At 41.7% G+C, this 27,992-nt stretch overlaps 1 protein-coding gene across 1 annotated transcript in view; it reads right to left on the reverse strand.

The window, feature by feature from the left end:
- SPAG6 (sperm associated antigen 6) overlaps positions 1–27,992 on the reverse strand; it is a 194,241-nt gene that overhangs the window by 122,524 nt on the left and 43,725 nt on the right. The window contains exons 3-4 of the mRNA XM_073632662.1: positions 25,996–26,162; positions 7,137–7,320 (exon numbers count right to left, since the gene is read on the reverse strand). Coding sequence (XP_073488763.1) covers positions 7,137–7,320; positions 25,996–26,162 — 351 coding nt within the window. The remainder of the gene's footprint in view (positions 1–7,136; positions 7,321–25,995; positions 26,163–27,992) is intronic.

Raw genomic sequence — 27,992 nt, forward strand, 5'->3', positions numbered from 1 at the left:
AGACGAATCCCCGTGCTGCTCCCACCGTCCCTCCCTTATATATAAATACTTGAATTTTTGTCATGGCGTTTGTTAATGGGGGTTTGTCATTCAATTCAGTTCTGGATCGACTACGTGATAGTATTAATAAATTAAATAATTTATGGTTATGTAATTTTCAGATGAAATATTTTGCTGTTATGGAGGATTATTGTTAATTTTGGGTAACACCTTAATAAACGATGTGGCCATTACAGCCAACATGAAATAAATTGTCCCATGTATTTTCTTCTTATGCATTCCTTTATCATATGCTCAGACAGTTATGATTAGTGTGGTAAAGGGTGAGAGTCTTTGTCAGCCTTTTACTATGGTCTGCGGCCATGTTAAGGAGATTTCCTTTCACTTCCTGTGCCACTGGTACTAGAATAGAAGTGAGGGTAAAATCTAACAGGGACTCAAAGCAATTAAAACACTTTTAGCAGAGCAGGGAAGGGTTACAACTACAGCAAGCTTTTTAGTGCTGTCTGTTTCCCCACTGGGGAGATCTCCCCTAGTGACAGTTGGGGGCCACAGAGAGCAGTAAAAACCTGACAAATGATCTAACCCAACATTTTGATAACAATAATACTTCAAAGCTTCTATTAAGTCTGCAATCATCAAAGTAGGCTATTCTATAATATACACCTAATTTAATGACGATTAAAGAGGAACTCCAGTCATATTTCCAAAAATAAAAAGTCAGCAGCTACAAATACTGTAGCTGCTGACTTTTCATAAATAGCTACTCACCTGTCCAAGGATCCAGTGCTGTGCTCACCCGAGACACTTTTTTTCCACCCTGGCGCTGGTATCTTATCTGTGGGCATCCGGCTGTGTCAGCTTGTAGCTTTACAGCCGGGTGCCCACTGCACATGCGCAAGCCGTGCTGAAACTTTGTGAATGCTTCTGTCTTATGGGACCTGTGACGTGAAAAAAAGTGCTAAATAAAAAAAAAAATGTATTCTTCTGTCCCCTAAAAAAAAAAAAAAAAATGTGCTAAATATTGCAGAGGAGGGGGGAGAGAAGGAGGAACAGCTGAACTTTCTCTTTTGGGTGAAGTTCCTCGTTAATTCAAAAAAGCTGCTAAATGCCCTAAATATCAGTTTAAGCCAGTGATCACAAGACTAAGCATCTCTCCCATACACTGTTTTGCAGGGAGGGGGGCCAGGGTAACAGTTCAAAGATCTAAGCAGTGCCATTACGTAACAGTGATTGGGAAATGATGTACCCCTTCATGCTTTCCTGTGATGTCATTGCCTGACTAGGTGACTATGGGCACGGCTTGCATCGGCACAGCATCCTGTATGTCCCAGAGAAGGTTAACCTCCCTGGCGGTATGATTATTTTGGATTTTAGGTGCTGAAAGCGGTACAATTATTTTGCATGGAAATTTGGCGTTTTATATTGTAGGTCTGTAATTCTTAACAATAACACACTTAAATCTGTCCAAACCAGAGTCTAGTAGATATCCCGGGTATGATAAAGTTTGAAACACAAAAACATAAATTATAATATAATAAATAAAAATAAATAATTAAAAAAAATAAAAATAAATAGTAATAAAATAAATTTCCGCCCCCGTGCGTCGCGACGCTCGCAGGGAACGGAGCCTGGCAAGGAGAGGCTTCGGAGGAGGACGGAGCCCACGGACACTGCGGGGGACATTGCAGGATCCCGGGGACAAGGTAAGTAAAGGCACACCAGGATCCTGCGATGTAATCCTGAGTGTGGCTCGGGGTTACCGCTAATGGTCCTGAATTTTAACCCCGAGCCACACTCGGGAAAACCACCAGGGAGGCTACAGGATGCAATCTGACTATAATAGCATAAACTGCATCCCTGCTTGGCGTGGACCGTGTCAAACAGAAAGCCCTTCATTAATTGGGAACTGGCATGCTCACCAAGTATTTGCAATGCTTCTACAAATAAAAAGGATGCCAAGTGTTTATTATGTGGGACAGAGTAGTGTAGCACTAGCTTTTAAATTCAAACTTTACATACACTTTAATAAGCACAGCTTGGTGAATACACATAAAGCTGGCCATGCACTGATCAAATTTGTCTGGCTCCAGATGAACCAGACAAAATTCGCTCAGTGGTGGCCCTGCTCTACTCAATAAAGCTCAATTGTTCACTCGACTTTTGTAGAAGGAGCCTGCTGGAAAAATTTTACTCAATACATCCAATCAGATACAATCCAATACAAAAGCCCATGGGCATTCATCCAACTGTGCTGTATAGCATAGATAGAAGAATCTGTTTGATTTCTTTCATTTAGCCCGCAGGCAGAAATCTAAAGCTGGCTATACACTATTATATTTTTAAACGAAAACTTTTACAAAAATTCTCAATACATTTAACAGTTTGATGAACACAGTTCAAAAGTACAAAACGCACAAAAGACTACCTGATGTATACCTATACTGTAAAATTGTTCTTTACATGGGAAATATGCACACACCAAACCCAATGTCACCTAAAACTTCACTTTTATGCATAATTCTTTAAAACTCATAATGTAGAAAATGAAAGGCGTTCCTCCCTCCTAGATTGTAAGCTCTAATAAGTAGGGCCCTCTGATTCCTCCTGAATTGTATTGTAACTGTACTGTCTACCCTCATGTTGTAAAGCGCTGTGCAAACTGTTGGTGCTATATAAATCCTGTAAAATGATAAGGATGCCAAGTGTATGACCTTATAAAGGCAATTCAGAATTAGTGCTAAAATACAAAATGATGGAACAGATACAGTGGGGCAAAAAAGTATTTAGTCAGCCACCAATTGTGTAAGTTCTCCCACTTAAAAAGATGAGAGAGGCCTGTAATTGTCATCATAGGTATACCTCAACTATGAGAGACAAAATGTGGAAACAAATCCAGACAATCACATTGTCTGATTTTTGAAAGAATTTATTTGCAAATTATGGTGGAAAATAAGTATTTGGTCACCTACAAACAAGCAAGATTTCTGGCTCTCACAGACCTGTATCTTCTTCTTTAAGAGGCTCCTCTGTCCTCCACTCATTACCTGTATTAATGGCACCTGTTTGAACTTGTTATCAGTATAAAAGACACCTGTCCACAACCTCAAACAGTCACACTCCAAACTCCACTATGGTGAAGACCAAAGAGCTGTCGAAGGACACCAGAAACAAAATTGTAGACCTGCACCAGGCTGGGAAGACTAAATCTGCAATAGGCAAGCAGCTTGGTGTAAAGAAATCAACTGTGGGAGCAATAATTAGAAAATGGAAGACATACAAGACCACTGATAATCTCCCTCGATCTGGGGCTCCACGCAAGATCTCACCCCGTGGGGTCAAAATGATCACAAGAACGGTGAGCAAAAATCCCAGAATCACACGGGGGGACCTAGTGAATGACCTGCAGAGAGCTAGGACCAACGTAACAAAGGCTACCATCAGTAACACACTACGGCGCCAGGGACTCAGATCCTGCAATGCCAGGCATGACCCCTGTTTAAGCCAGTACATGTCCGGGCCCGTCTGAGGTTTGCTAGAGAGCATTTGGATGATCCAGAAGAGGAAAATGTCATATGGTCAGATGAAACCAAACTGTTTGGTAGAAACACAACTCGTCGTGCTTGGAGGAGAGAGAATGCTGACTTGCAACCAAAGAACACCATACCTGCTGTGAAGCATGGGGGTGGCAACATCATGCTTTGGGGCTGTTTCTCTGCAAAGGGAACAGGACGACTGATCCATGTACATGAAAGAATGAATGGGGCCATGTATCGTGAGATTTTGAGTGCAAATCTCCTCCCATCAGAAAGGGCATTGAAGATGAAACGTGGCTGGGTCTTTCAGCATGACAATGATCCCAAACACACCGCCCGGGCAACGAAGGAGTGGCTGTGTAAGAAGCATTTCAAAGTCCTGGAGTGGCCTAGCCAGTTTCCAGATCTCAACCCCATAGAAAAGGGAGGGAATTGAAAGTCCGTGTTGCCCAGCGACAGTACCAAAACATCACTGCTCTAGAGGAGATTTGCATGGAGGAATGGGCCAACATACCAGCAACAGTGTGTGACAACCTTGTGAAGACAGAAAACGTTTGACCTCTGTCATTGCCAACAAAGGATATATACCAAAGTATTGAGATGAACTTTTGATATTGACGAAATACTTATTTTCCACCATAATTTGCAAATAAATTCTTTCAAAAATTAGACAATGTAATTGTCTGGATTTGTTTCCACATTTTGTCTCTCATAGTTGAGGTATACCTATGATGACAATCTCATCTTTTTAAGTGGGAGAACTTGCACAATTGGTGGCTGACTAAATACTTTTTTGCCCCACTGTATACAATGGGGAAAGTATTCAGACCCCCTTAAATTGTTCACTCTTTGTTATATTGCAGCCATTTTCTAAAATCATTGAAGTTCATTTTTCTTCCTCATTAATGTACACACAGCACTCCATATTGACAGAAAAACACAGAATTGTTGAGATTTTTGCAGATTTATTAAAAAAGAAAAACTGAAATATCACATGGTCCTAAGTATTCAGACCCTTTGCTGTGACACTCATATATTTAAAGGGGTTGTAAAGATAAAAATTTTTTCACCTTAATGCATTCTATGCATTAAGGTGAAAAAACTTTTGACAGTACCGCCGCCCCCAGCCCCCCCGTTTTACTTACCTGACGCCTCGAATCTTCGCTGCTCGTCCTCATTGCAGCTCAGCCTGGTCGCTGATTGGCTGCAGTGGATGGATTGAAAGCAGCGCAGCCATTGGCTCGCGCTGCTGTCAATCACATCCGATGACGCGGCGCGCCGGGGGGCGGGGCCGAGTGATACAGCGAGCGGCTATAGCCGCCGGCTGTATCACGGGAGCGCGCCCGCAAGCACTCACCACCATGCGAGGGAGCTCGCATTAAGGTGGTAAATGCTTGCGGGGAGGAGCTGAAACAGCCGCCGAGGGACCCCAGAAGACCAGGTTCGGGGCCACTCTGTGCAGAACGAGCTGCACAGTGAAGGTAAGTATGATATGTTTGTTATTTTAAATAAAAAAAAAAATTACCTTTACAACCCCTTTAACTCAGGTGCTGTCCATTGCTTCTGATCATCCTTGAGATGGTTCTACACCTTCATTTGAGTCCAGCTGTGTTTGATTATACTGATTGGACTTGATTAGAAAAGCCACACACTTGTCTATATAAGACCTTACAGCTCACAGTGCATGTCAGAGCAAATGAGAATCATGAGGTCAAAGGAACTGCCTAAAGAGCTCAGAGACAGAATTGTGGCAAGGCACAGATCTGGCCAAGGTTACAAAAAATGTCTGCTGCACTTAAGGTTCCTAAGAGCACAGTGGCCTCCATAATCCTTAAATGGAAGATGTTTGGGATGGCCAGAACCCTTCCTAGAGCTGGCCGTCCGGCCAAACTGATCTATAGGGGGAGAAGAGCCTTGGTGAGAGAGGTAAAGAAGAACCCAAAGATCACTGTGGCTGAGCTCCAGAGATGCAGTCGGGAGATAGTAGAAAGTTGTAGAATGTCAACCATCACTGCAAACCTCCACCAGTCGGGGCTTTATGTCAGAGTGGCCCGACGGAAGCCTCTCCTCAGTGCAAGACACATGAAAGCCCGCATGGAGTTTGCTAAAAAAACACCTGAAGGACTCCAAGATGGTGAGAAATAAGATTCTTTGGTCTGATGAGACCAAGATAGAACTTTTTGGCCTTAATTCTAAGCGGTATGTGTGGAGAAAACCAGGCACTGCTCATCACCTGTTCAATACAGTCCCAACAGTGAAGCATGGTGGTGGCAGCATCATGATGTGGGGGTGTTTTTCAGCTGCAGGGACAGGACGACTGGTTGCAATTGAGGGAAAGATTAATGCGGCCTTCTCCAGAGTGCTCAGGACCTCAGACTGGGCCGAAGGTTTACCTTCCAACAAGACAATGACCCTAAGCACACAGCTAAAATAACGAAGGAGTGGCTTCACAACAACTCCGTGACTGTTCTTGAATGGCCCAGCCAGAGTCCTGACTTAAACCCAATCGAGAATCTCTGGAGAGACCTAAAAATGGCTGTCCACCAACGTTTACCATCCTGACAGAACCGGAGAGGATCTGCAAGGAGGAATGGCAGAGGATCCCCAAATCCAGGTGTGAAAAACTTGTTGCATCTTTCCCAAAAAGACTCGCGGCTGTATTAGATCAAAAGGGTGCTTCTACTAAATACTGAGCAAAGGGTCTGAATACTTAGGACCATGTGCTATTTCAGTTTTTCTTTTTTAATAAATCTGCAAAAATGTCAACGATTCCTTGTTTTTCTGTCAATATGGGGTGCTGTGTGTACATTAATGGGGAAAAAAAATGAACAATGATTTTAGCAAATGGCTGCAATATAACAAAGAGTCAAAAATTTAAGGGAGTCTGAATACTTTCCGTCCCCACTGTACAACTGTCTTCATTACATTATAGGGAGAAACAGGCAGACAGCAAGTATGTCTTTAGCTGCCGTTGTCAATTTATCTGTCTAAGTGGAGATGTGTGGTTCAAAAGTAGTTTGACCACTTGCCGACTGCGCACTGTAGCTTCACTGCTACAGTGCGGGCCGGTTGCACAGAATCACATACATATACAGTACGTGATTCTGCTCTTCTGGATAGGGGACGCGCGCACCACCGGCGCGCCACTTGTGCTGTGATTTGTCACAGAACAAGCCAATCAACAGGTTCCGGCCAATGGATGACCATCAGCACCAGAGCTATGTCCTGTCAGCAGGGATGTGCTGGTGTTTGGTTCCCTGCAAAGCAAGGAATAAAAACCAGCACATCCCTTAGTGAAAGCACCTCCCACTATACACATAAACACGAGATAAGAACACATTTAACCCTTTGATCACCCTATATGTTTAACCCCTTCCCAGCCAGTGTCATTATTTCAGTGACAGTGTATATTTTTATAACTGATCACCGATTAGTGTCACTGGCCCATGTGGCAGAATACATATCGGCTTAAATTTATGAAGATGAAAATGAAACATTTCGAATGACATGATAATAGTCTTTTGGCCAGTTTAAGTAAGAAGACATTTCACGAGCCAGGAAAACTTTAATCTATAAGATGCATCTTTGGTGACAGCGTACCTGCATTATGCCGTGCTATACATCCTAAAGCCCAGGCTGCGGCTTCTTTCACACCAGGGTCAAAGTCCTCCAAGCAAATAACCAGTGTGTCCACGGCTCCACAATCCACTATTGACTGCGCCAACTGAGGAGAATGCTTGGCAACAGCTCGGAGAACAAACGCTGCAGCTTTCTTATAGAAGCGCTGTGGGAAGAGGAACAGGCTGAAATTAGTACACAAAACAGTTACATGCAGCAGCTGATGAATTCTCATGTCATGTCTTGCAAGTTCAATGTGATTTTCTAGAATCCCTCTCATCAACATAATACAAAGATTTTCAGCATCACTAATGAAGTTATCCAATCTTTTTAATAGCTAAAAAAGAAGGATGCCAGTTCACGCGGATTCAAGTTTTTTACACCATCTCTCAACCTGCGCAATGGTCGCGAGCACTTTTCTTTATTGTTAGAACGCATTCTGGCACAACCTGGAATCATGATTTAGGGCCAAGTATGGTTTTATGCTGTTAATACAAGTGTGTTAAAGTGGTTGTAAATATCAGACATGAAATATGAACAATGCATATCCCTCTATAGTGTATATTTGTCTCAATTAAGAGCACTAATTGTTATTTCTGTCTTCTGGTTCGTTCTTCTGCTATCAGCATTAATCACTTCTGACAAGTTTTCCTGACACCAAAAGAAAAATGGTGACGGGGGAGGGAATTCCAGCTGATTGACAGCCTCAGCTCTGTTCCTGTGTGCTGTGTGGAGGAGGGTGTGTCCCTTCCCTCCAATCAGCTCTCAGAGCTCTCTTCACTAAGCTCTGCTGAGTGTGACTTCAGCTCTCCGCCCCATTTTTTTCCCCAAAACTCTCAGACAAGCTTTAAAAACTCAGCACTTTGAACAACTGTAGAGAAGAGAATGTGCACAAAATGTGAGTAAAATTGTCGCCAACCTGAATTCCAAAAGAAAATATATGTGAAGCTGCCCCTTTAAATGGATCCACCACCTCAAAACAGAAAAATAGGAAAGAAATAAAGGCGCTAAGACAGAACCTTCATCTCTTCAAACAGGACATATATGATGTATATAAGCCTCAATCCAGTAAAAGTGAAAAAAAATATATCAAAAATAAAAAACACTACAAAGTCCATAAAACATTCTATCTTATATCTTTGTTCCACACGCATTGGAAAGATATTGTGCTGGACAATTTTTAGGTTGTATGATGTAGCTTTTTGCATTTGTGATATGTATTGATTTATATGATATGGAATGGGTATACATAAGAAATTAGTAAGTCAATTAGAGTGGGGATGATTAAAAAGATGGAGGTGAGGTCTGAAACAATAGTGGGGTATATAAAGGCTACAGAAAGATGTGGATAGTGAGCTTCCTGATGATGCTGGTATGTGAAATGCATTGAGGCTTCGTGCCCGCCATCCGTGACGTCACTCCCTGTTGGGTTTGGATAGCACTTGCGGTCGCTGGAACGCAACCCGTCTCAGCCAGAGCGGCTTGACAGGTAAACAAAACTGGGCTGTTAGGTTCAAATGGAGGGGCGTTTAGAGGCAGAAGAAAAACGCCCATAACAGCTACATTTTTTAGCCCAAGTGTGCATGAAGCCTCTACACTCTTGCTTACTGGGCACTTAAACCCCCCTCCTGCCCAGACCAATTTTCAGCTTTCAGCGCTGTCACACTTTGAATGACAATTGCGCGGTCATGCTACTATGTACTGAAATGAAATTTTTATCACTTTTTTCACACAAATAGAGCTTTCATTTGGTGGTATGTAATCACCATTTGGGTTTTTTTTTTTGCTAAACAAACAAAAAAAAGCCAGAAATGTAAAAAAAAAAAAAAAAAAAAACCCATGTTTCATAGTTTGTTATAAAATTTTGCAAACGGGTAATTCTTCTCCTTCATTGATATTCTCTGATGAGGCTGCACTGATGGGCACAGATAAGGCGACACTGATAGGCATTGATAAGACGGCACTGATGGGCCCTGATGGGTGGCACTGATAGATTTCACTGATGGGCACTGGTAGGTGGCACTGGTAGGTGCTATTGATAGGCAGCACTGGTAATGACGCACTGATTGGTGATTTATAGGCGGCACTGTGGGCACTGATACGTGGCACTGATTGGTGACACTGTGGGCACTGGTAGGTGGCGCTGGCTGGCACTGGTAGGTGACACTGGTGACACCTCCACGATCAGGACCGATGTCCCTCTCGCAGCCGCCAGTGATCAGCTTTTTTTTCCTCCTCAGAGCCGATTACCAGCTCTGTTTACATCACATGATCAGCTGTCAATGGCTGACAGCTGATCACGTGGTAAGGGGTCGGGATCGACCCCTTATTTTGATCTGTGATCAAGCGAGTCTCATAGACTCGCTGATCACATAGCACGCCATGCACGCCCTGCAGGGGGCGCGCAGGCCGCTAAAGCACAGGAGGATGTCCAGGGACGCCCTCCCGGCAAATTAAGTCTGCGCTGTAGCCATCTTTCGGTTATAGCGTGAACGGAAAGTGGTTAAAAAAAAAACATATGTTTTTGTTTTTGAATTAAAGAAGATATTAATTTCTACCCTAAGGCTCCGTTCACACCTAGACGTTTTTGGATGTTTTCCTGCTCTAAGCCTCAGCTCTAAAAACGCCCCAACAAGACAAATCCCGTTCATTTCAATGTCCCCTGTTCACATCTGAGTGTTCTGTCGCCTAAGGGCTCTTTCACACGAACGATCCGTTCAGGTCTGCCTGTCAGTTTTTTAGGCGGACCTGAACGGACCCTCCATAGACCTCTATGGAGCGTCGGATGTCAGCGGTGACATGTCCGCTGACATCCGACCCGCTCCGAAAAAGTGTAACAGAGAAAAAACCTACTTTTCCATCCGTTTGCGGATTGGATCGGGTGACGACGGACTCTATGGTCTGTCATCATCCAATCCCCCATAGGGGAGAGCGGCGCTCTGACAGGTCTGACACAGTGTGCAGAGACAGACCTGTCATCTGCCTGCTCAGTGGGGATCGACGGAGCGATCCCCCGCTGAGCAGAGCAGGCTCCGTACATGGACACGTCTGTGTGAAAGAGCCCTAAAGCAAAACGCCCGTCGCTCAAAAAAGTACATGAGCTTCTTTTTTGGCAGAGCACAGGCATGTTAATTCTTTTACACTGCTGACCTTTTGAACTTCAAAACACCTGTACAAAAACGCTGCAAAAATGCCCGAAAAAACGCCTATAAAATAGCAACGACTAGATGTGAACGGAGCCTAATACAATACAATACTTTTTTACATTCAGGCTGCAAAACCTCTTTTAAAAATGGACCATATTTGATAAACAGTTGATAAGGGATTTTAACTAAATAAACTGGAAGATTACATTCAAAGGTTCTCCCTCACCTGTTACATACAAAATGGAGGATATCTGCAATGATAATTAGTCCAGGATTAAAAATTAATTTCCCAAAAGGCTTACAGATATGATGTGGCTGGGGTAGGGTTATACTCATCAGCAGAATATTAAACTTTTCAGTTTTTGCAGAAACTGAATGGAATGCGCTTATTAAAATAAGTCATAGATTTATGAAGCACTGGCAGCCTAAAACAATTGATGTATCAATGCCAGAGATATTGATTCATGTACAGCTAATAAAACAGCCCATGTAATATATGCAGTATTCAGGATCTACACTGCACTTAGCACAATTTCCCTCTGCAAAGATTCTGCCATCTGGGTGAAAGCACCTCGGGTCATTATCATTTTCAAGTGCGCTACATTCATTTTGCATCTTAGAAATGATTTTTCCGCTCCACACACATAATGCTGCTTTGAAAAACAGCCAAGGATCACGCCAGAAGATTTTCTTCTCTTTTTGGATTCATCACAAAGCAAATAAGAATAAATGCACTAAAAATTCTTCACTGACTGACTACAGGCAAGCAAGGCTTTCAGGCCTAGTGGTTTGGTAACTGTCTCAAAGAAACAGAAATCTGCCACAAAAGAAGCAGACCCAGCCTACAGCTGTAAATGGTGTTTGTGGATCTTTTTTCCCCATCTAGTTGTATTTCTTTTAGGAGTTTTTTTTTTTTTTTTTTTTAACAAAATCAAAACCTCATAAGGAAAGAAGAACAAGGTCCAAAGATAAAGATAAATATACAAGGACAGTTTTTCCAGCACCACAATGTTGCAGTAAAGGTCTTTACCAAACGGTAACACTGTCATCTTGTTTAATATCTAATCACAATATGACTCCCTGGTTGTTGGCAATGCAATTCCTCCCATGCTGATTTCATTCATGTCTTTTGGGATTATACAGAAATATAACAATTGGCTGAATGTAGTACAATGTGTAAAATTTGTCATGACAATAAGCATGCTCCCCACTGTGGAGATTTGCTTCCTGGGATTGGTAGACCTCTTGGCCCCTACAAGGGTGATCTGAAATCTCCTAACCATATTGTTCTATTATGTCAGGAAAAGTATTATTCTTTCTTGGAGAAAGTCTACTGCCTGACCATTACAGCCTGGAAGGTCTGATAAACAAGGCCCTGCCTCTTTATAAAGTCACATATACCAGTAGAGGGGTGCCAGCAAAATCTGACAAAGTGTGGGAAGGCTGGTGAAGGATACATCTATTGTACCCGAGTGAGAGCCGTCTCCCTTTGAGAATGCAGTTCAACTTTTTATTAATACCATAATACTGTATGTAGTGGTCCCTATTGAAATTTGATGGGGATAGGTATCTGATTGCATATGAGATCTACACCCACCGGCCACTTTATTAGGTACACCTTGCTAGTAGCGGGTTGGATCCCCTTTTGCCTTCAGAACTGCCTTCATTCTTTATTGCATATGTTCAACAAGGTGTTGGAAACATTCCTCAGAGATTTTGGTACATTCTGACATGATAACATCATGCAGTTGCTCCAGATTTGTCAGCTGCACATCCATGATGTGAATCTCCTGTTCCACCACATCCCAAAGGTGCTCTGTTGGATTGAGATCTGGTGACTGTGGAGACCATTGGAGTACAGTGACCTCATTGTCATGTTCAAGAAACCAAGATGATCTGACATGGTGTATTATCCTGCTGGAAGGAGTCATCAGAAGATGGGTACATTGTAGCCATAAAGGGATGGACATGGTCAGCAACAATACTCAGGTAGGCCGTGGCATTTAAACAATGCTCAATTAGTACTAAGGGGCCCAAAGTGTACCAAGAAAATATCCCCCACACCATTACACCACCACCAGCCTGAACCATTGATACAATGCAGGATGGATCCATGTTTTCATGTTGTTAACACCAAATTCTGACCCTTCCATCTGAATGTCGCAGCTGAAATTGAGACTCATCAGACCAGGTAACGTTTTTCCAATCTTCTATTGTTCAATTTTGGTGAACCTGTGCGAACTGTAGCCTCAGTTTCCTGTTCTTAGCTGAAAGGGGTGGCACCCAGTGTGGTCTTCTGCTGTTGTAGCCCATCTGCTTAAAGGTTCAATATGTTGTGCATTCAGAGATGGTATTCTGCATACCTTGGTTGTAACAAGTGGTTATTTGAGTTACTGTTGCCTTTCTATCATCTCAAACCAGTCTGCCCATTCTCCTTTGACCTCTGACATCAACAAGGCATTTTCGTCCACACAACTGTCGCTCACTGGATATTTTCTATTTGGACCATTCTCTGTAAACCCTAGAGATGCTGTCCCAGCCATCAACAGTTTTTAAATACTCAGACCAGCCCGTCTGGCACCAACAACCATGCAACGTTCAAAGTCACTTAAATCCCCTTTCTTACCCATTCTGCTTGTTTTGAGCTTCAGCAAGTCGTCTTCATCACGTCTAGATGTCTAAATTGATTGGCTGATTAGCAATTTGTGTTACCAAGTAATTTAACAGGTGTACCTAATAATGTGGCCGGTAAGTGAAGTTTCTGTGAAGTTTTTTTTTTCTCTCAAAATGCCAGTTACATGAAAACTGTTATGGGAAAATTCTTTTTTCAGGGGACTTTTTTCTGTCCTTTGCTCTTTGTCAGGGCTGTGCTGACCATTTGTGCTGATGCATGACTCTTATCTGGTTTTTGTTCCTTTCTTAGTTGTTTGTTTTGTCGTTTGACAAAGTGTCATGTTTGTACTATGTTGGAAACTTATTAAAAAGAATTTTCCAATTACAATACGACCAGACAATGCATAAAATTACCTTTTCACTATAGCAACATAATCTGAATAACCAGTGTGACAGACATAGAGGGCGGGAGAGAGGGTAAAGTGAAGCAATAGGGTCACCAGGAAGTAGGGAACAAGGAGCAGGGTGCAGGGTTTGAGGATGATGGGTGAACAACATCAAGAAAGGCATGGATGAATTGCTTCATATATGTAGACCTTCTACAAACACACCGTTATAAACAGTCTAAAACTATCCTTATACAATCCTTATACATCCATCAGATTAGAGAAGACAGATAGGAACTATACCAAGGGCCCACCAGTGTGGTAACTGGAAAATCAAAGATAATGATGGTAAAAAAAGAGACATGGTGTATTGGGGTCCAGTCTAAAGTTTTATCAAGCGGTAAATACAGGTTGAGGGGTGGAGCTCTTGTTACTTGCAACTAATACTTTTAAAGGATGTTCTATCTAGGCTGTTTCAGCCTAAAATAAAAGGCCAGATTTTCTTTTTTTCCAAACACAGCATGTACTAATTAGGACAACCCCCCCCCTCATTACAATACAGGTATGGGCTGTTTTAAGCTGGCTGAACATTAAAAAACTATTTTGGTGCCATTAAATAACTAATGTGTGTCATAGCCTGGAATGGTGCAATAGTCCTGTCCAGCCTTTTTCAACCACAGTGCTGTGGCACTTCTGGGGTGCCTTCTGGGCCTTTCAGGGGTGTCTTGGCAAAATGCCTAAAAATTGCTGCAAATTGCCCCAAAAATGTCCAGAAGCCAGCAAATGATCAAGCCTGCCCTTTTGTTACACAAAGCCACAGGTCTTTCAGAAAATGTATACTTTTTCAGGGGTATAAAGTTATTCTAGCAAAAAAAAATTATATTTTAATATGTGTGTGAAAAATGTTCATTTCATTTTCTTAGAAGTCCTCTTTTGTTGGTTTAGCACTCACGGTCACTTATGACTATGTCCACTTCCTGGATGTTGCCCTTGCTGGGCTTCAGGCTGTCCACACCATATTTATCACCATTTTGTTTCCTTGATAGGGTCAGACCATACAGAAATTCTTTCTATCATTACATTACTCATCCAATCCACACGCATGCTCCTGAAGAGTGGATCAATCCACGAAATGCATAGAGCTACTATATGCCGTGTTTCTATTCATCATGTGTTTTAATTGATATTCTTTAGTATGTGTATTATGTGATATTTACTGACTGCAATCACGTGGCAATCTGCCTTTATTGTATGTACATGTATATATGAATTGTATTGGTTACTGTATTTATTCATGATTACCATTATGTATTACAATATTGACTTATACAATAAATTAAATCTTTTTACACCTACATGCTTCATTTAAAGTCCCACTTCCTCCCCTCCCCCCTTTTTTCATTTAGATAGGGATGGAGGCACCGGACCTTACCAGGTCATCGCCTCATTTAAATAGTTTTTTTCTTTTTTCTCATATATAATATAGGGTTCACATAAAGTTGAAATCTAAAAATCTAGGGGAAAAAATTGAAATATTCCTGTGCCTGAAAAGAAGTTCATCCATTTAGTTGGTTTGGTTTGCTGGTGCTACAACACTCAGGTAATGTTAAAACAATAAAAGGGTTAAGGACTGCCCCAAGAGATGCCAGTTTTATTGCACCTATTAAAATCTGATGTGGGCACGCAAGGTGAAAAGTCCCGGTGCAGTTCACTGTCAGTTCTCGGAACCAAGACTGAGAAAGTTTCCACTTACTTAGGTTTATTTGCTAAAGCTGGCTTCTGTCCAGCGACTCTGGAACTGAGAGACAGATTAAATGTGTTTGTGCTTCAGTACTCTGTGCAGTTTATCATCCTGACAATTTTTTTAAATTAACCCCGAAAGGCCTTCAAAAGCATTTACAGCTGGCCCCACCACCAGTAAACGGGTTAACTGAGCTATTTATAGGTCTAAACTCAGGCTGCTACATTGTATGTTTTTCAGGCTCAGAAATGTATTCAGGGATGGGGAAGGACTGTGGTGCACGTTCCAAAAATATAGGCATAACATTAAATAAAAAAGAAAAAGAAATACCCACCTTCTAAACAAAAAAATTACATCATTTATTTTTAAGAGCCCTCCCTAGTCCACCCCTTCTAAAGTAAACCTGTCAGATATTTAAAAGCTAATCCCTTGGCTGCCACAGCAGGGTGGAAGGATTTCATTTTTAATAATCTGACATTAGATGGTTAAATCCTGGCTGTTAATGCACAGCAAAGCAACCTGTGGCTCTCCAAAAGTCAGCGAGGGTGAAATAAGATTAACTGAGCCGCAGCTGACTGTTGAATTGTTATTATATGGAACAACTGAGTTGTGGTTAAACAACAACTGTAGATGGCACATACAAATCCACAAAAGGAATGTGTATGCAAATTAGGAAAAGGTTTAACTTCATGTGAAATAGCAAGATGGCGGTGAAAAGTCCGCATTTGCTCTCTTAGGCACCAATGCTGTTCTTATGTCATTACAGTAGCTGTGACACGATCACCGAATGAGCTGGGATCCTTTGTACAATGCAACCAAACACAGTGAACTGGATAATCCCTAAACGTAGAACAGCTTTCCACTTGGGTCCATCAAGTTTGTGTACTAATCTGCGTTACTGTCTCGCTATGTGGCATATTCATAAACAGCACTCTAGTTAAGAGACATGTAAACAGCAAAAGGGCTCTGTGTTTAAAGTCCAATTCCACACACTTAATCATTTAACTTGGAAGAAAACCAATGTAAAGAGAGCATCATTTTTTTATTTTTATAATTTTTGGGCTTTTGATTAAAAATAGATCATCTGGGGTGAAGGCTTGGTAGCCGAAACATGTCGGGTGGACCCCTCACTATTACCACGAACAATTTTATATGAGCTATTTCTGATCTCCTACCATGTGAGTGTTCATTTTGCTATTTTAATAAATTGATGCCTTTTTTTTAAAACGTTATTATGCCATGTGAGCTTTCTTTCTCGCATGATACTTGAATTATCCATTTGGCCTGTTGGAGTGTCTTGGGGACGTTTGAAGCTGTGGTGAAGCCCCCCCCCCCCCCACCTTTGGAAGCCGAGGACCATCTGACGTTTTACCCTGCAAGACCTGGTGGCCTTTAAGCTTTCTTTGACTTGTGAGACGCAAGTCTTCTCAGGTCATCTGATTCCGGTAAGCCTCCTTAGATGCTTTGGTGTTGGTCCTGCCACTATCTAGACCTTCCACCCATCTGTGATCTATTTATTCACCTACTAGAAGTGAACCACTTCGCTTAGGAGGAAACCCTGGGAATCTCTCAATTTCTATTATACTTTTATTTTTCTCATTTTTGTCCTTATAGACTTTTGGTGGTGGTTTTCTGTTCCACTAGTCATTATTGACCAAAACAATTAATGGACTATATTATTTGATTTATTATATTTATATGTTTCTGTATATCTAACACGGATTTATACTATTTATTACAGTCATCCTCATATGTCTACTTTGTATCACCTAGTGTTGTTTTATATTGGCTCTGTCCTGTACAGAACATTCTGACACGCTGTTCACATATGTTTTTTATATGATTTGTATATGCACATAGCGCTACACTATATTTTTTGTTTCTGTTTTTTGCCTATGTCTACAGGTGTGTTAGCTGCTAGCTGTATATTATAATCATCTCTTATTTTGTTAACGTTTGGCGCAGCGCTGTACTCATTTTCCTTTTTGTATATATTTAAATTGGGCTTTAACTCCTTCATGCATAAGGTAAAACAAATCTTAACCACTTAAGGACCAGCCTCGTTTTGGATTTTAGGTGTTTACATGTTTAAAACGTTTTTTTTTTTGCTAGAAAATTACTTAAAACCCCCAAACATTATATATGTTTTTTTCTAACACCCTAGAGAATAAAATGGCGGTCGTTGCAATACTTTTTTTTTGCACCATATTTGCGCAATGATCTTATAAGCGCACTTTTTTTTGGAAAAAATTCACTTTTTTGAATAAAAAAATAAGACAACAGTAAAGTTAGCCCAATTTTTTTTTTATATTGTGAAATATAATGTTACGCCGAGTAAATTGATACCCAACATGTCACGCTTCAAAATTGCACCCGCTCCTGGAATGGCGTCAAAATTTTACTCTCAAAAATCTCCATAGGCGACGTTTAAAAAATTCTACAGGTTGCATGTTTTGCATTACAGAGGAGGTCTAGAGCTAGAATTATTGCTCTCGCTCTATCGGTCGCGGCGATACCTCACATGTGTGGTTTGACCACCGTTTTCATATGCGGGCGCTACTCGCATATGCGTTCGCTCCTGCGTGCAAGCTCGTCGGGATGAAGGGTTTTAAAAAAAAAATGTTTTTTTATTTTTATTATTTATTTTACGTTATTTTATTTATTTTTACACTGTTTTAAAAAAAAAAATTGTGTCACTTTTATTCCTATTACAAGGAATGTAAACATCCCTTGTAATAGAAAAAAGCATGACAGGACCTCTTAAATATGAGATCTGGCGTCAAAAAGACCTCAGATCTCATATTTACACTAAAATGCAATTTAAAAAAAAAAAAAAAAGTAATTTAAAAAAAATTACATTGAAAAAAATATGCCTTTAAGAGGCGTGGGTGGAAGTGACGTTTTGACGTCGCTTCCGCCCAGCAGTGTCATGGAGACGAGTGGGCGCCATCTTAGCCTCACTCATCTCCAGGCACAGCACGTAGTAGTACGCGATCGCATCCACCGCTACCGATGGCTCCGGTAAGCAGTGGAGGGCACCGGATCACGCCGGGAGGGGGGCCCTCTACCGCCACCAATAAAAGTGATCTTGCGCCGAATCCGCCGCAGGGACCACTTTTATCAGAAAGCCGGCCGCCGCACGAAAACGGGGATACCGGGGTTATGGCAGCTAGCTGCCATAACAACGATATCCACCGTCAAAGTTTGGACATACATCGGCGTGCGGCGGTCCGGAAGTGGTTAAAAGTGGTTGTTAAGCCACTGTCATATCTACATATAACCCTCTGTGTTTCCTAATGCTATGTGCCACAGTGTCTGTGTTTTATAAAAATAAATGCCGGCTATACCCGATTTCAGAGCGCCCTTTGGCGCTCACGTGACCGGCCGCCTCTCTCGATCAGCGGTACAGCGGGAGGGGCCGAGGCTCTCCCGCTGATGTCAGTCAAGAGGAGAGGAGGAAGGAGCCGGTCGGTCATGTGAGTGACGAGCGGCAACTTTGAAATTAGGTATAACAGGTATTTTTTTTATAGCCGGACGGTCACGTGTGTGTCCAGCGGCAACTCTGAAATCAGGTATAGCAGGTATTTTTTTTATAAAACACAGACACTGTGGCACATAACATTAGGAAACAAAGAGGATTATATGAAGATTCAAAAGTAATTTCAGCAGCAGGAGGGGACGGGGCGGGCATTGGTAAGAGCTGACAGGCAGGGAGGGGAGGGGGGAGAGGAGGACAGAGAGAATGGAGGAGAGAGTGGATGACGGAGGCATGTAAACTGACCACGGTGTCAGGGCTCAGCAGCCATGATAAACCGCGTGGTCAGTTTACAGGGGGGAGGGCAGAACCAGGCAGGATCGCCAGGTATTTCAGGTGATACAGGTGGTCAAATGACACAGCACAAGCACTATGCTGCATAACATAACTTTAAAGGAACAGGATCTATTGTTTTCTTTTTTTTTTAGGGTAACAAACACTTTAAAGCCTGAACCAAGTTTTGCAACTTTGGCATATGTTAGTAAAACTGTACATATCGCAACTACTTAGTGTATACAGATGAATTATACCTTGATTTTTCAGGACTAATTTAGCTTTCAATTGGCAGTATATGGTAATACAGTAGCTATTAACTGTTCTTTTATAAGCAAAAGGAATCTGGCCCAAAATAGTAAAAACAAAATTCATTGTTAAAATGTATCTGTAAAACGTTCCCACTCCTCACATTCATAGCAATGTCATTTAAAGTGTAAGTTCACCTTTACAGAAAATCTGTAAGTTGAACTTACACTGGACCCCCTTCCCATCGCACCCAGTCCCGCTGTATCTGAAGCTGGCGATCTCCCGTTCTGATAGATCGTATCACCGCTTTACCAGTCAGGGGATTTGAAATCCCTGGGCATTCTCTCCTCTTCGCCCACAATGACAGGACGTGCTACATGGGTTCTGAATGGTCGGCGCCACCCATGTGACAGCTCCGACCAATTAGAATGCTCCTAAATGTACCTCCTGACGAGGCACATTTTAGAGATTGAGTTGCAGGGGGTTTTTAACCCTAGGTCGGTGAAGCAGCGACCCGGTGTGTGTCAGTGTGGGTGATCGCTGCGCTCCAGGTCAGCAAGATCGGGGGGGGGGACCCTAAAAACAAACTGATGTACATCTCTGACCCTGACCTTGACCCTTACCCTGATCTAGCCATTTTATTGTTACTTTTGATTTATTTTTATTTTACGCACACTTTTTTTGTTTAAACTCCTCACCAAGGCCCCTTTCACACAGGGTGGATTCCATTGCAATCAGCAGGGGATCAGCTCACAGATCCCCTGCTGATCAGAGCAGAGATGACGCATCCGTGTCTGCTCAGTTTCTAAACAGAGCCCACTCTGCTCTATGGGCAGCCGGGAGTAAATGGACTCCACTGTTCGTTTATACCCGACTACCCTCTGATCCGATCTGCCTAAAAGGAGGAGGACAGATCCTCTCCAGTTTTTAGAGGACCAGATCGGACCCAGAAGTAGGCGGGCGTAAACTGACACAAGTCCATTTACAACCGCATGTCTATAGTAATTCATGGACCTTCCAATCAGGTCCATCTGAAAAACGAACAGATTACCAATGCGAAAGGGGCCTAAGAGAAAAAGATACTTTTTATGTGTCTGTTTTACCTTTTCTTGGCACCTTTAAATGAGTTAAATTTTTACTGGGTCTTGGTCTCCTTTGACTTCGGGGCCAAGTCTTGCCATCTGCATCCTCTGTTTCTTGAATGTGCCTCAGTAGCTAAAACATGCTCTGTCCTTGAAAAAGTTGTATGCTAGTTTGGAAAGTTTAGCCCAATAGGAATAAGCCGAGCCCAAGTATCAAGAATAAACTAAATTCAAAGAGGCCAACACATATACATTTTATGGCTATCAAAGGCATCCTTGTGGAGTCAGGACTTTTACAAATTTAAAAGGGCTGACCTTTCAGATACTCCTAATATATGAAAGGAAAAATTAGACAGCACAAAATGCCTTCTTTGTGTGACTCTCTGATTAAAGTGATTGTAAAGGCAGAAGGTTTTTTTATCTTAATGTAATCTATGCATTAAGATAAAAAGCCTTCTGTGTGCAGCAGCCCCCCCTCAGCCCCCTAAAACTTACCTGTGGTCCCTCTAGATCCAGCGATGTTGTAGGAGTGTCTCTGCTGCCCAGGACTCCCCTCCACATTTCCTGAGACAGCAGCGCGGGGCCATTGGCTCCCGCTGCTGTCAATCCAAGCCAGTCAGCCAATGAGGAGGAGATAAAGGGGGTGGAGCTGGGCCACGGCTCCGTGTCTGAATGGACACAGGGAGCTGCAGCTCGGCTCAGGTGCTCCCATAACAAGCTTCTTGCTGTGGAGGCACTCAACAGGAGGGAGGGGCCAGGAGCACTGAAGAGGGACCCCAAAAAAGGAGGATCCGACTGCTCTGTGCAAAACCACTGCACAGAGAAGGTAAGTATAACATGTTTGTTATTTTTAACTAAAAAAAAACAAAAAAACAAGACTTTAGTATCACTTTAAGTCTGGTCTGAGCTAAGCCCTGACTACCTGCCTGCAAACTGTCCAATGACAGTGTACTTTATAGCCACTCAAATGCTCTCAATGGACATGAGGGTAGTAGTCTAGTGGAGTCTGCTCCTAAGCAAGACTTAAATAGCATTCACAGCCACCTACAAACTACCAAAAAGACTCTGTGTTAGACCCCTTGGGCTTTCACACTGGAGTGAATGGAGCAGCTTTTTTCAGGCGCTATTTTTAGCGCTGTAGCACCTGAAATAGGCCCGCAGTGTGAAAGGGGTCTTAGAAATGTCAGGTGAGGATTAAAGCTCCAATCTGTTTACCAATTGTGAGACAATTTATGATGCTTCCTAACTAAAGTGAATCTTTCCTCAATTTCTTATCTAAACCAAATGTGCTGCCTAAAAGCAAGCACACATAATACAATACATATAAATCCCCTGAGGGGGTCTTTAGGATCTGGATGCCATGATAATGGACCATGGCCCTGGACCTGTATAGCACCAGGGGCTAAAATCACTTGTTGCATCACGTGCCAAGGTGAGCACTGAGTGCAGGATCTGGTGCCTGAAGCAAACTTTACAGGTCAGCCCCATTGTTGCGGGGTCTGAATACAGTTCCCAAGATGTACATCAAGGGTAACTGATCCAGAAACTGTTAGTACACACTGAGGCAATGAGACGTTGGATATCAACAGAAGTGTCAGTCAAAACTGTGAAAAAAATAAAGAATGGCTTTGAAAACTTCTTCATAGAAGAAGAGGTCCATCACCTAAGGTATATAACCCATAGCCTATGACTTCCTGTCCTGTGTCCTGTAATGTACGATTAAAATATACTGTCATTTAAAATGGTCAGAGGGTAGGCTCTTCTACATACATGTGAAGGATTTATAATTAACACTTTAAGCATTTTCAAGTGGCTCTATCATAAGTGAAGTATAGAGCTGCCATTACTATTCTTCTTTTGTAAATGATAGTTGCCTGGCCGTAGGCCACCATCCACCTGACCCAATGCTGTTGTCACTCAGGAAAGAAAAACGCGTGTTACATAAACAAGTAGAAGGGATGGGGATTATTACGGTGCCAAAACAACTCATTCAAGAATTTTTTTCAATCACATAGTTACATAGTTAGCCAGGTTGAAAAAAGACACAAGTCCATCCAGTTACATAGTTACATAGTAGGTTAGGTCGAAAAGAGACACAAATCTATCAAGTTCAACCTATGTGTGTGATTATATGTCAGCATTACATTGTATACCCCTGTATGTTGTGGTCGTTTAGGTGCTTATCTAATAGTTTCTTGAAACTATCAATGCTCCCCGCTGAGACCACCGCCTGTGGAAGGGAATTCCATCTCTTACAGTAAAGAACCCTCTACGTAGTTTAAGGTTAAACCTCTTTTCTTCTAATTTTAATGTGAAAAAGTTTTATCCCTATTGTGGGGTCACCAGTATGGTATTTGTACATTGAAATCATATCCCCTTTCAAGCCTCTCTTCTCCAGAGAGAATAAGTTCAGTGCTCACAACCTTTCCTCATAACTAATATCCTCCAGACCCTTTATTAGCTTTGTTGCCCTTCTTTGTACTCGCTCCATTTCCACTACATCCTTCCTGAGGACTGGTGCCTAGAACTGGACAACATACTCCAGGTGCGGCTTGTAGAGCAGGGGAATTATCGTTTTATCTCTATATGAAATATATATATATATATATATATATATATATATATATATATATATATATATATATATATATGCACTGTACTTTGTTAGCAGCAGCTTGGCATTGCATGCCATTGCTGAGCCTATCATCTACTAGGACCCCCAGGTCCTTATCCATCCTAGATACAATCACTTTAAAGTGAATAACTCAACACCAAGTTCACTATATGGGCCATTCCATTTATATATTTGTACATGTTGATCATACCCCCTTAATCTCCTCTTCTCAAGAGAGATTAAATTCAGTTCCTCTAATCTTTCCTCATAGCTGAGCTCCTCCATGCCTCTTATCAGTTTGGTTGCCCTTCTCTGCACTTTCTCCAGTTCCCCAATATCCTTTTTGAGTACTGGTGCACAAAATTGAACTGCATATTCCAGATGAGGTCTTACTAATGATTTGTACAGTGGCAAAATGATATCTCTCTCTCTCTGCAGGTCTTACCTCTCTTAATACAAGAAAGGACTTTGCTTGTTTGTAAACCGCAGCTTGGCATTGCAGGCTATTATTGAGCTTATGATCCACCAAAACCACCATTTATTCCACCAGTTGTACTCCCACTAGTATGTATGATGCATGCATATTCTTAGCCCCCAAGTGCATAACTTTACATTTATCAACATTAAACCTCATTTGCCACTTAGTTGCCCAATTAGTGCATTGAGGTCGGCTTTTAAATTGGTGACATCCTGTAAGGACCTTATTCCACTGCATAGTTTGGTGTCATCTGCAAAGACAGAAATGTTACTTTTAATCCCAGACCCTATATCATTTATAAAGATGTTAAAAAGTAAGGGTCCCAGCACTGAACCTTGGGGTACACCACTGATGACCTTAGACCATTCAGAGTAAGAATCATTAATTAATCACTACTCTCTGAATTCTGTCTTTTATTCTGTCGTGTTATTCACAGAATTGGCAAGAGAAAGTCAAGTGGAAGAGCCTAAATCTGAAACCATATCAACTAACTGGTAAGCTGCAATATATTCAAATAGTTTTGGGGTTTAGCTATGATTTAAGTGTGCCTCACAATATCATATAATCACATAATACACAGCTGAGCCCTGTAGTTAAAGCAGAACTTCACCTTCCCACCACCTTTTATTTATTTTTTTTTTTAAGCCCTGCTTAGCTTGTGGCGGGTTTTCCCTGCAGTTCGCATACTCCCCCACCCAATGGATCCAGCATTGTCCTGCCGAGACCCTCTCCTCAGCACCTGCCACTGGGGTCCCCACCGTCATGTTTTGTGTGTGATGTCTATGCGAAGCCCGTTGGCTCTTCAGGGTTTAGCAGGCAGGCCTCCCAATAATGCACCCCAAGGCCCGCCTCCCTCCTCCTCTGTGAATGAAACTCTAAAAACTAAGGCCTCATAGGATTTGTAACATACATATCAATCGCCTAGGCAAATGATATGTATTGGAAGTGGGCCGGACCCTTTTTCAAAAGAAAAAAAGTAAACAAAAAGCAAATATTTAGGAAGCGAAGAGGAGGAGGAGTGGACAGTTTTAATCTGAGGGTGAATATCCGCTTTAAAAACCAACTCTGGGCTGGAACAAAGAAAGCTATTGCAGATTCTTGCACAAGTCCAAATGTCTGGTTGTAGGTAGGACTGTCTTTGTTGCCCTACAGACAGCCATTGCAAGATTGCTTATTATTATTGATAATTCTAACTATTTCACAAAAATAACAACAAAGATCAATACTTAGTCACTCTACTATCAGATGCTCTACCACTCAGAGGCAAATTTTTTAACATCAGAATTCTGGAGACTCAGATAAGAGTTATTGATGTGAAAAAAATAATTTAAAATTTGGTTTCCTTTGAAGATTCGATTTGAAAACAAATAAACTTTCCCAAATAAAAGCAACAAACACTCCAAACTTCAAAAGAATAAACAAAGTTAATCTGCACTAAAGGTGCTCAATGTGAAATGTACAGAGAGCTGCTATGTACTATGCCATGATATCACACACATGCGTGGTAGCTTGTGTGTGTGGCTCCACCCTAAGCATTTTATCACATGTGAAGCCATCAGAGCATATGTGACGTAACACATGCCCCTGGTGACATCATATGTGACAAAACGCGTATGGCAGAGCCACACACTCTTCCAGGCAAGCACGATTGATCATTGCCCATTTTGGTCTCTGGAGGAAGTACTGCATCTGACGTTTCCATGCTTGTCAATGATCTACCCATGTGAGTGTACCCCTTTTGCATTAAATTGAATTTATAAACGATAATGCACTGTATGGAGTATTCTTTCATTCTATGCCATCCATAATGGAATGCAATCCTATCTGGGACTCTGAGTCATAAACAGACATATCGGCTATAGCAGCAGTTGGCAACCACATTTCCCATGGCGTTTGTTACCTGGAGGTGTAGCTGACGGTTCCATGATCTGGGAGGCTGGCTTTTAAGTTGTAAACAAAGTACATGTGGACCACTCTTAGTAAGGGGGTCACATATGTTCAGGTAAGCGCAACATAAGCTTGGTTGGTGACCCTCTGGCTATCCTGTGATTTCCACTTCTCAACATGGCATGTGGGACTGTTATCTTGATTTATTGTTTAGAATCCTTCTTACTTTGTACTTAGTAGTTGTTTTCTTCTCCTTTAGTTGGAGCCACAATTTATTTATTTCTTTTCTCACTTATCAATGTGCTTTAATTGCTCACTAATTATTGATTGTTTGTTAATTTAAGCGCTGCACTGTTTCTATATTGACTCTTAGAAACATGTTCCTTAGAGGAAAATTCACTGCAGTCAAAAACGAATGTCCATTTGAGACTGCTAACATTGAGGAAATCAAAAAACTTTCTTAAAACAAAAAATTTTGAACACATTTCTACTGGTGCATAGCCAGCTTAAGAAACTTCAGCAGACCTTATTAGCATTCTTGTTCTGGGTTAGTGATTAAAGGAGGTCAAGCAAGTGAACAATCACCACAACCAGGCAACTAACATTAGGGACATGAAAACCACTATCTTTGTGTTTTTAGAAGTTTTGTTTAAGGCTTGAAAAAAAGGTGACAGGTTCACTTTATTCTTTAAAGGATCAAGTTAGAAAGGCAGTTGTTCAAATATATAATATCTAGCCACCATTGAACGTAGTCTAGAGGCAGAAACGTGTTTCTTGTGAGTTATGTTAAGTGCTACAATTGCAGAAAAAAAAAACCTCCATAAAGTATTGACTTACATTCTGTTCAGCGAGTGAATACACGAGCTGTGGAAGGATGTCTCCTTTAACAACTGCTTCTGCCAGATCATCATTATAATTGGCTAGCCTCCCGAGAGCCAGAGCAGAGGTCTGCTGGATATTTGGGACCACATCCAGAAGAAGGGGCCGCAGAAGAGACATAACGCCTAAGTAACAAGAGAAAATGAAGAAGAAATATTACATTGTAAGAAGAGTGATGATGTATCTTCCTCATCAGAGAGAAGAAAAATATTTATCAGTATATATCGTGATCTACCTTAAAGAGAGCCAGTCATGTCTCAGACCGTTTTTTTTTTTTGTATTGAGTAGGGAAGGATTAGTAAGTTTTTAAGCAGTCTGTGTCCCCGCTGGATTGTTTTACCCTTTTCTACTTGAGACAGAAAGCAATGGAAAAAGTCATTCAAGACCAACTTCTCTCACATTGTCTAAAGCAGTGTTGGCCAACCTTCTTGATGAAGTGGGCCTCAAGTGCGGCCCCTGATATCAGCATAGGGCTGCACATAAAATGTAGTGAATGCAATGCTACAGAAAGCTTTCATACATTACAGACATGCGATAGGAGTCTGTGGGCATGCTACAAATGATGGCCGAGGACTAAAAAAATTCTATAGGAGTTGTTGCAGACTAGGGGGGTCACAGACTGAAAATACATACAAATATAGAATAGGCTATGGCAGCAATTTACAAATTAATGCTGCCCTATAGCCTCCCTAAAATTATTTATGCCACATTTGATTTTTTTTATGTCTTTTAGCAAGGTGAAAAAAAATCAGAGGGGAAAAATATAAACAGTGAATGGCACAGGATATTGAGAAAAGAATAAAACAAGCCATGTAACTACTAGAACCTATTTTGAAAAATATTTGACCTTCACTGGCCTGAGCAAGCCCCAAGGCAAGGTATGACTGACTTTGGCCTGGAGATGCCCCAAAGGACGCACAATAATTTGCAAAGGGCACCAGGGATCTAAAGGATAAAGTAGCCTTAGGCCTCATGCACACTGAACGTTTTTACAGCTGCTGTTTTTGGCTTCAAATCCAATCCAGGCCAATCCAGAGTCTCTCTTCTTGGTTGAAGTCCTCCCCTGGAAGTGCTCCAGAAAGTGATCGTATGACCTGTGACGTCACGTGTGCTCCACGTGCGTTCCACGCCGGCCGCGGCCTCTTCCTGACAGCCACAGGACGTTCCTAAGGCTGAGAATCAACGCTCTGCAGCCCTGCATTTCTGCAGCACCACCAGATCCGAAACTGAGGACCATACTATGGAACATCTCATATACAGATGAGTCTTTTTAACTGCCTTTTCCTGTAAGTCTGACCTCAGATTGTGTCATTAAAGCATTTCCTAATACTACACTCAGGTGGCGCTTCCTTCTCTACCTTTTTCTTGCCTACTACGGAGCCAGCTCTCTGAGGATAGCAGCCGCCATTTGACCAGCCACAATACTTACCTGCTTAACCCTGGAACTGCCAGATACTTGCCTAACCGTTGAACTGTCAGATCTAATGCTATGGACTAATTGCCTAGCCAGTTAACATCCCAAGTATTTTATGCACATGCGTATTTGCGCTTACAGTTACTATTACTTTTTACTATCCACTAAATAACTAAACACAATCTACATCAATGTGCTTAGTGTTTCGAACTCAAACTGCATATATGCAATCAAAGAACGTAAAAATTTCAAACTGTGATCATAAAAAAATATAAACAAACATCTTTTCAAAATGTTTTTTCACTGCAAAAAACTAAACACGTTGATGTAATTTGTGTTTAGTTATTTAGGGCCCTTTTACACAGGTGTAGTGATCGGTTCCGCCTGTCCGTTTTTCAGGCAGGCCCAATCAGACCCTCCAGTCTCCTCTATGTAGCAGCGGATGTCAATGTGTCCATTCCTGTCTGCTAAAAACAGATGAATGGGGATATGTTCCCTATCTGTCTGGTGGATCTGATCAGATGGCAGTTGGCCATAGAGG

Source organism: Aquarana catesbeiana, linkage group LG05 (genome assembly GCF_042186555.1).
Source record: "Aquarana catesbeiana isolate 2022-GZ linkage group LG05, ASM4218655v1, whole genome shotgun sequence".
NCBI classification, from domain to species: domain Eukaryota; kingdom Metazoa; phylum Chordata; class Amphibia; order Anura; family Ranidae; genus Aquarana; species Aquarana catesbeiana.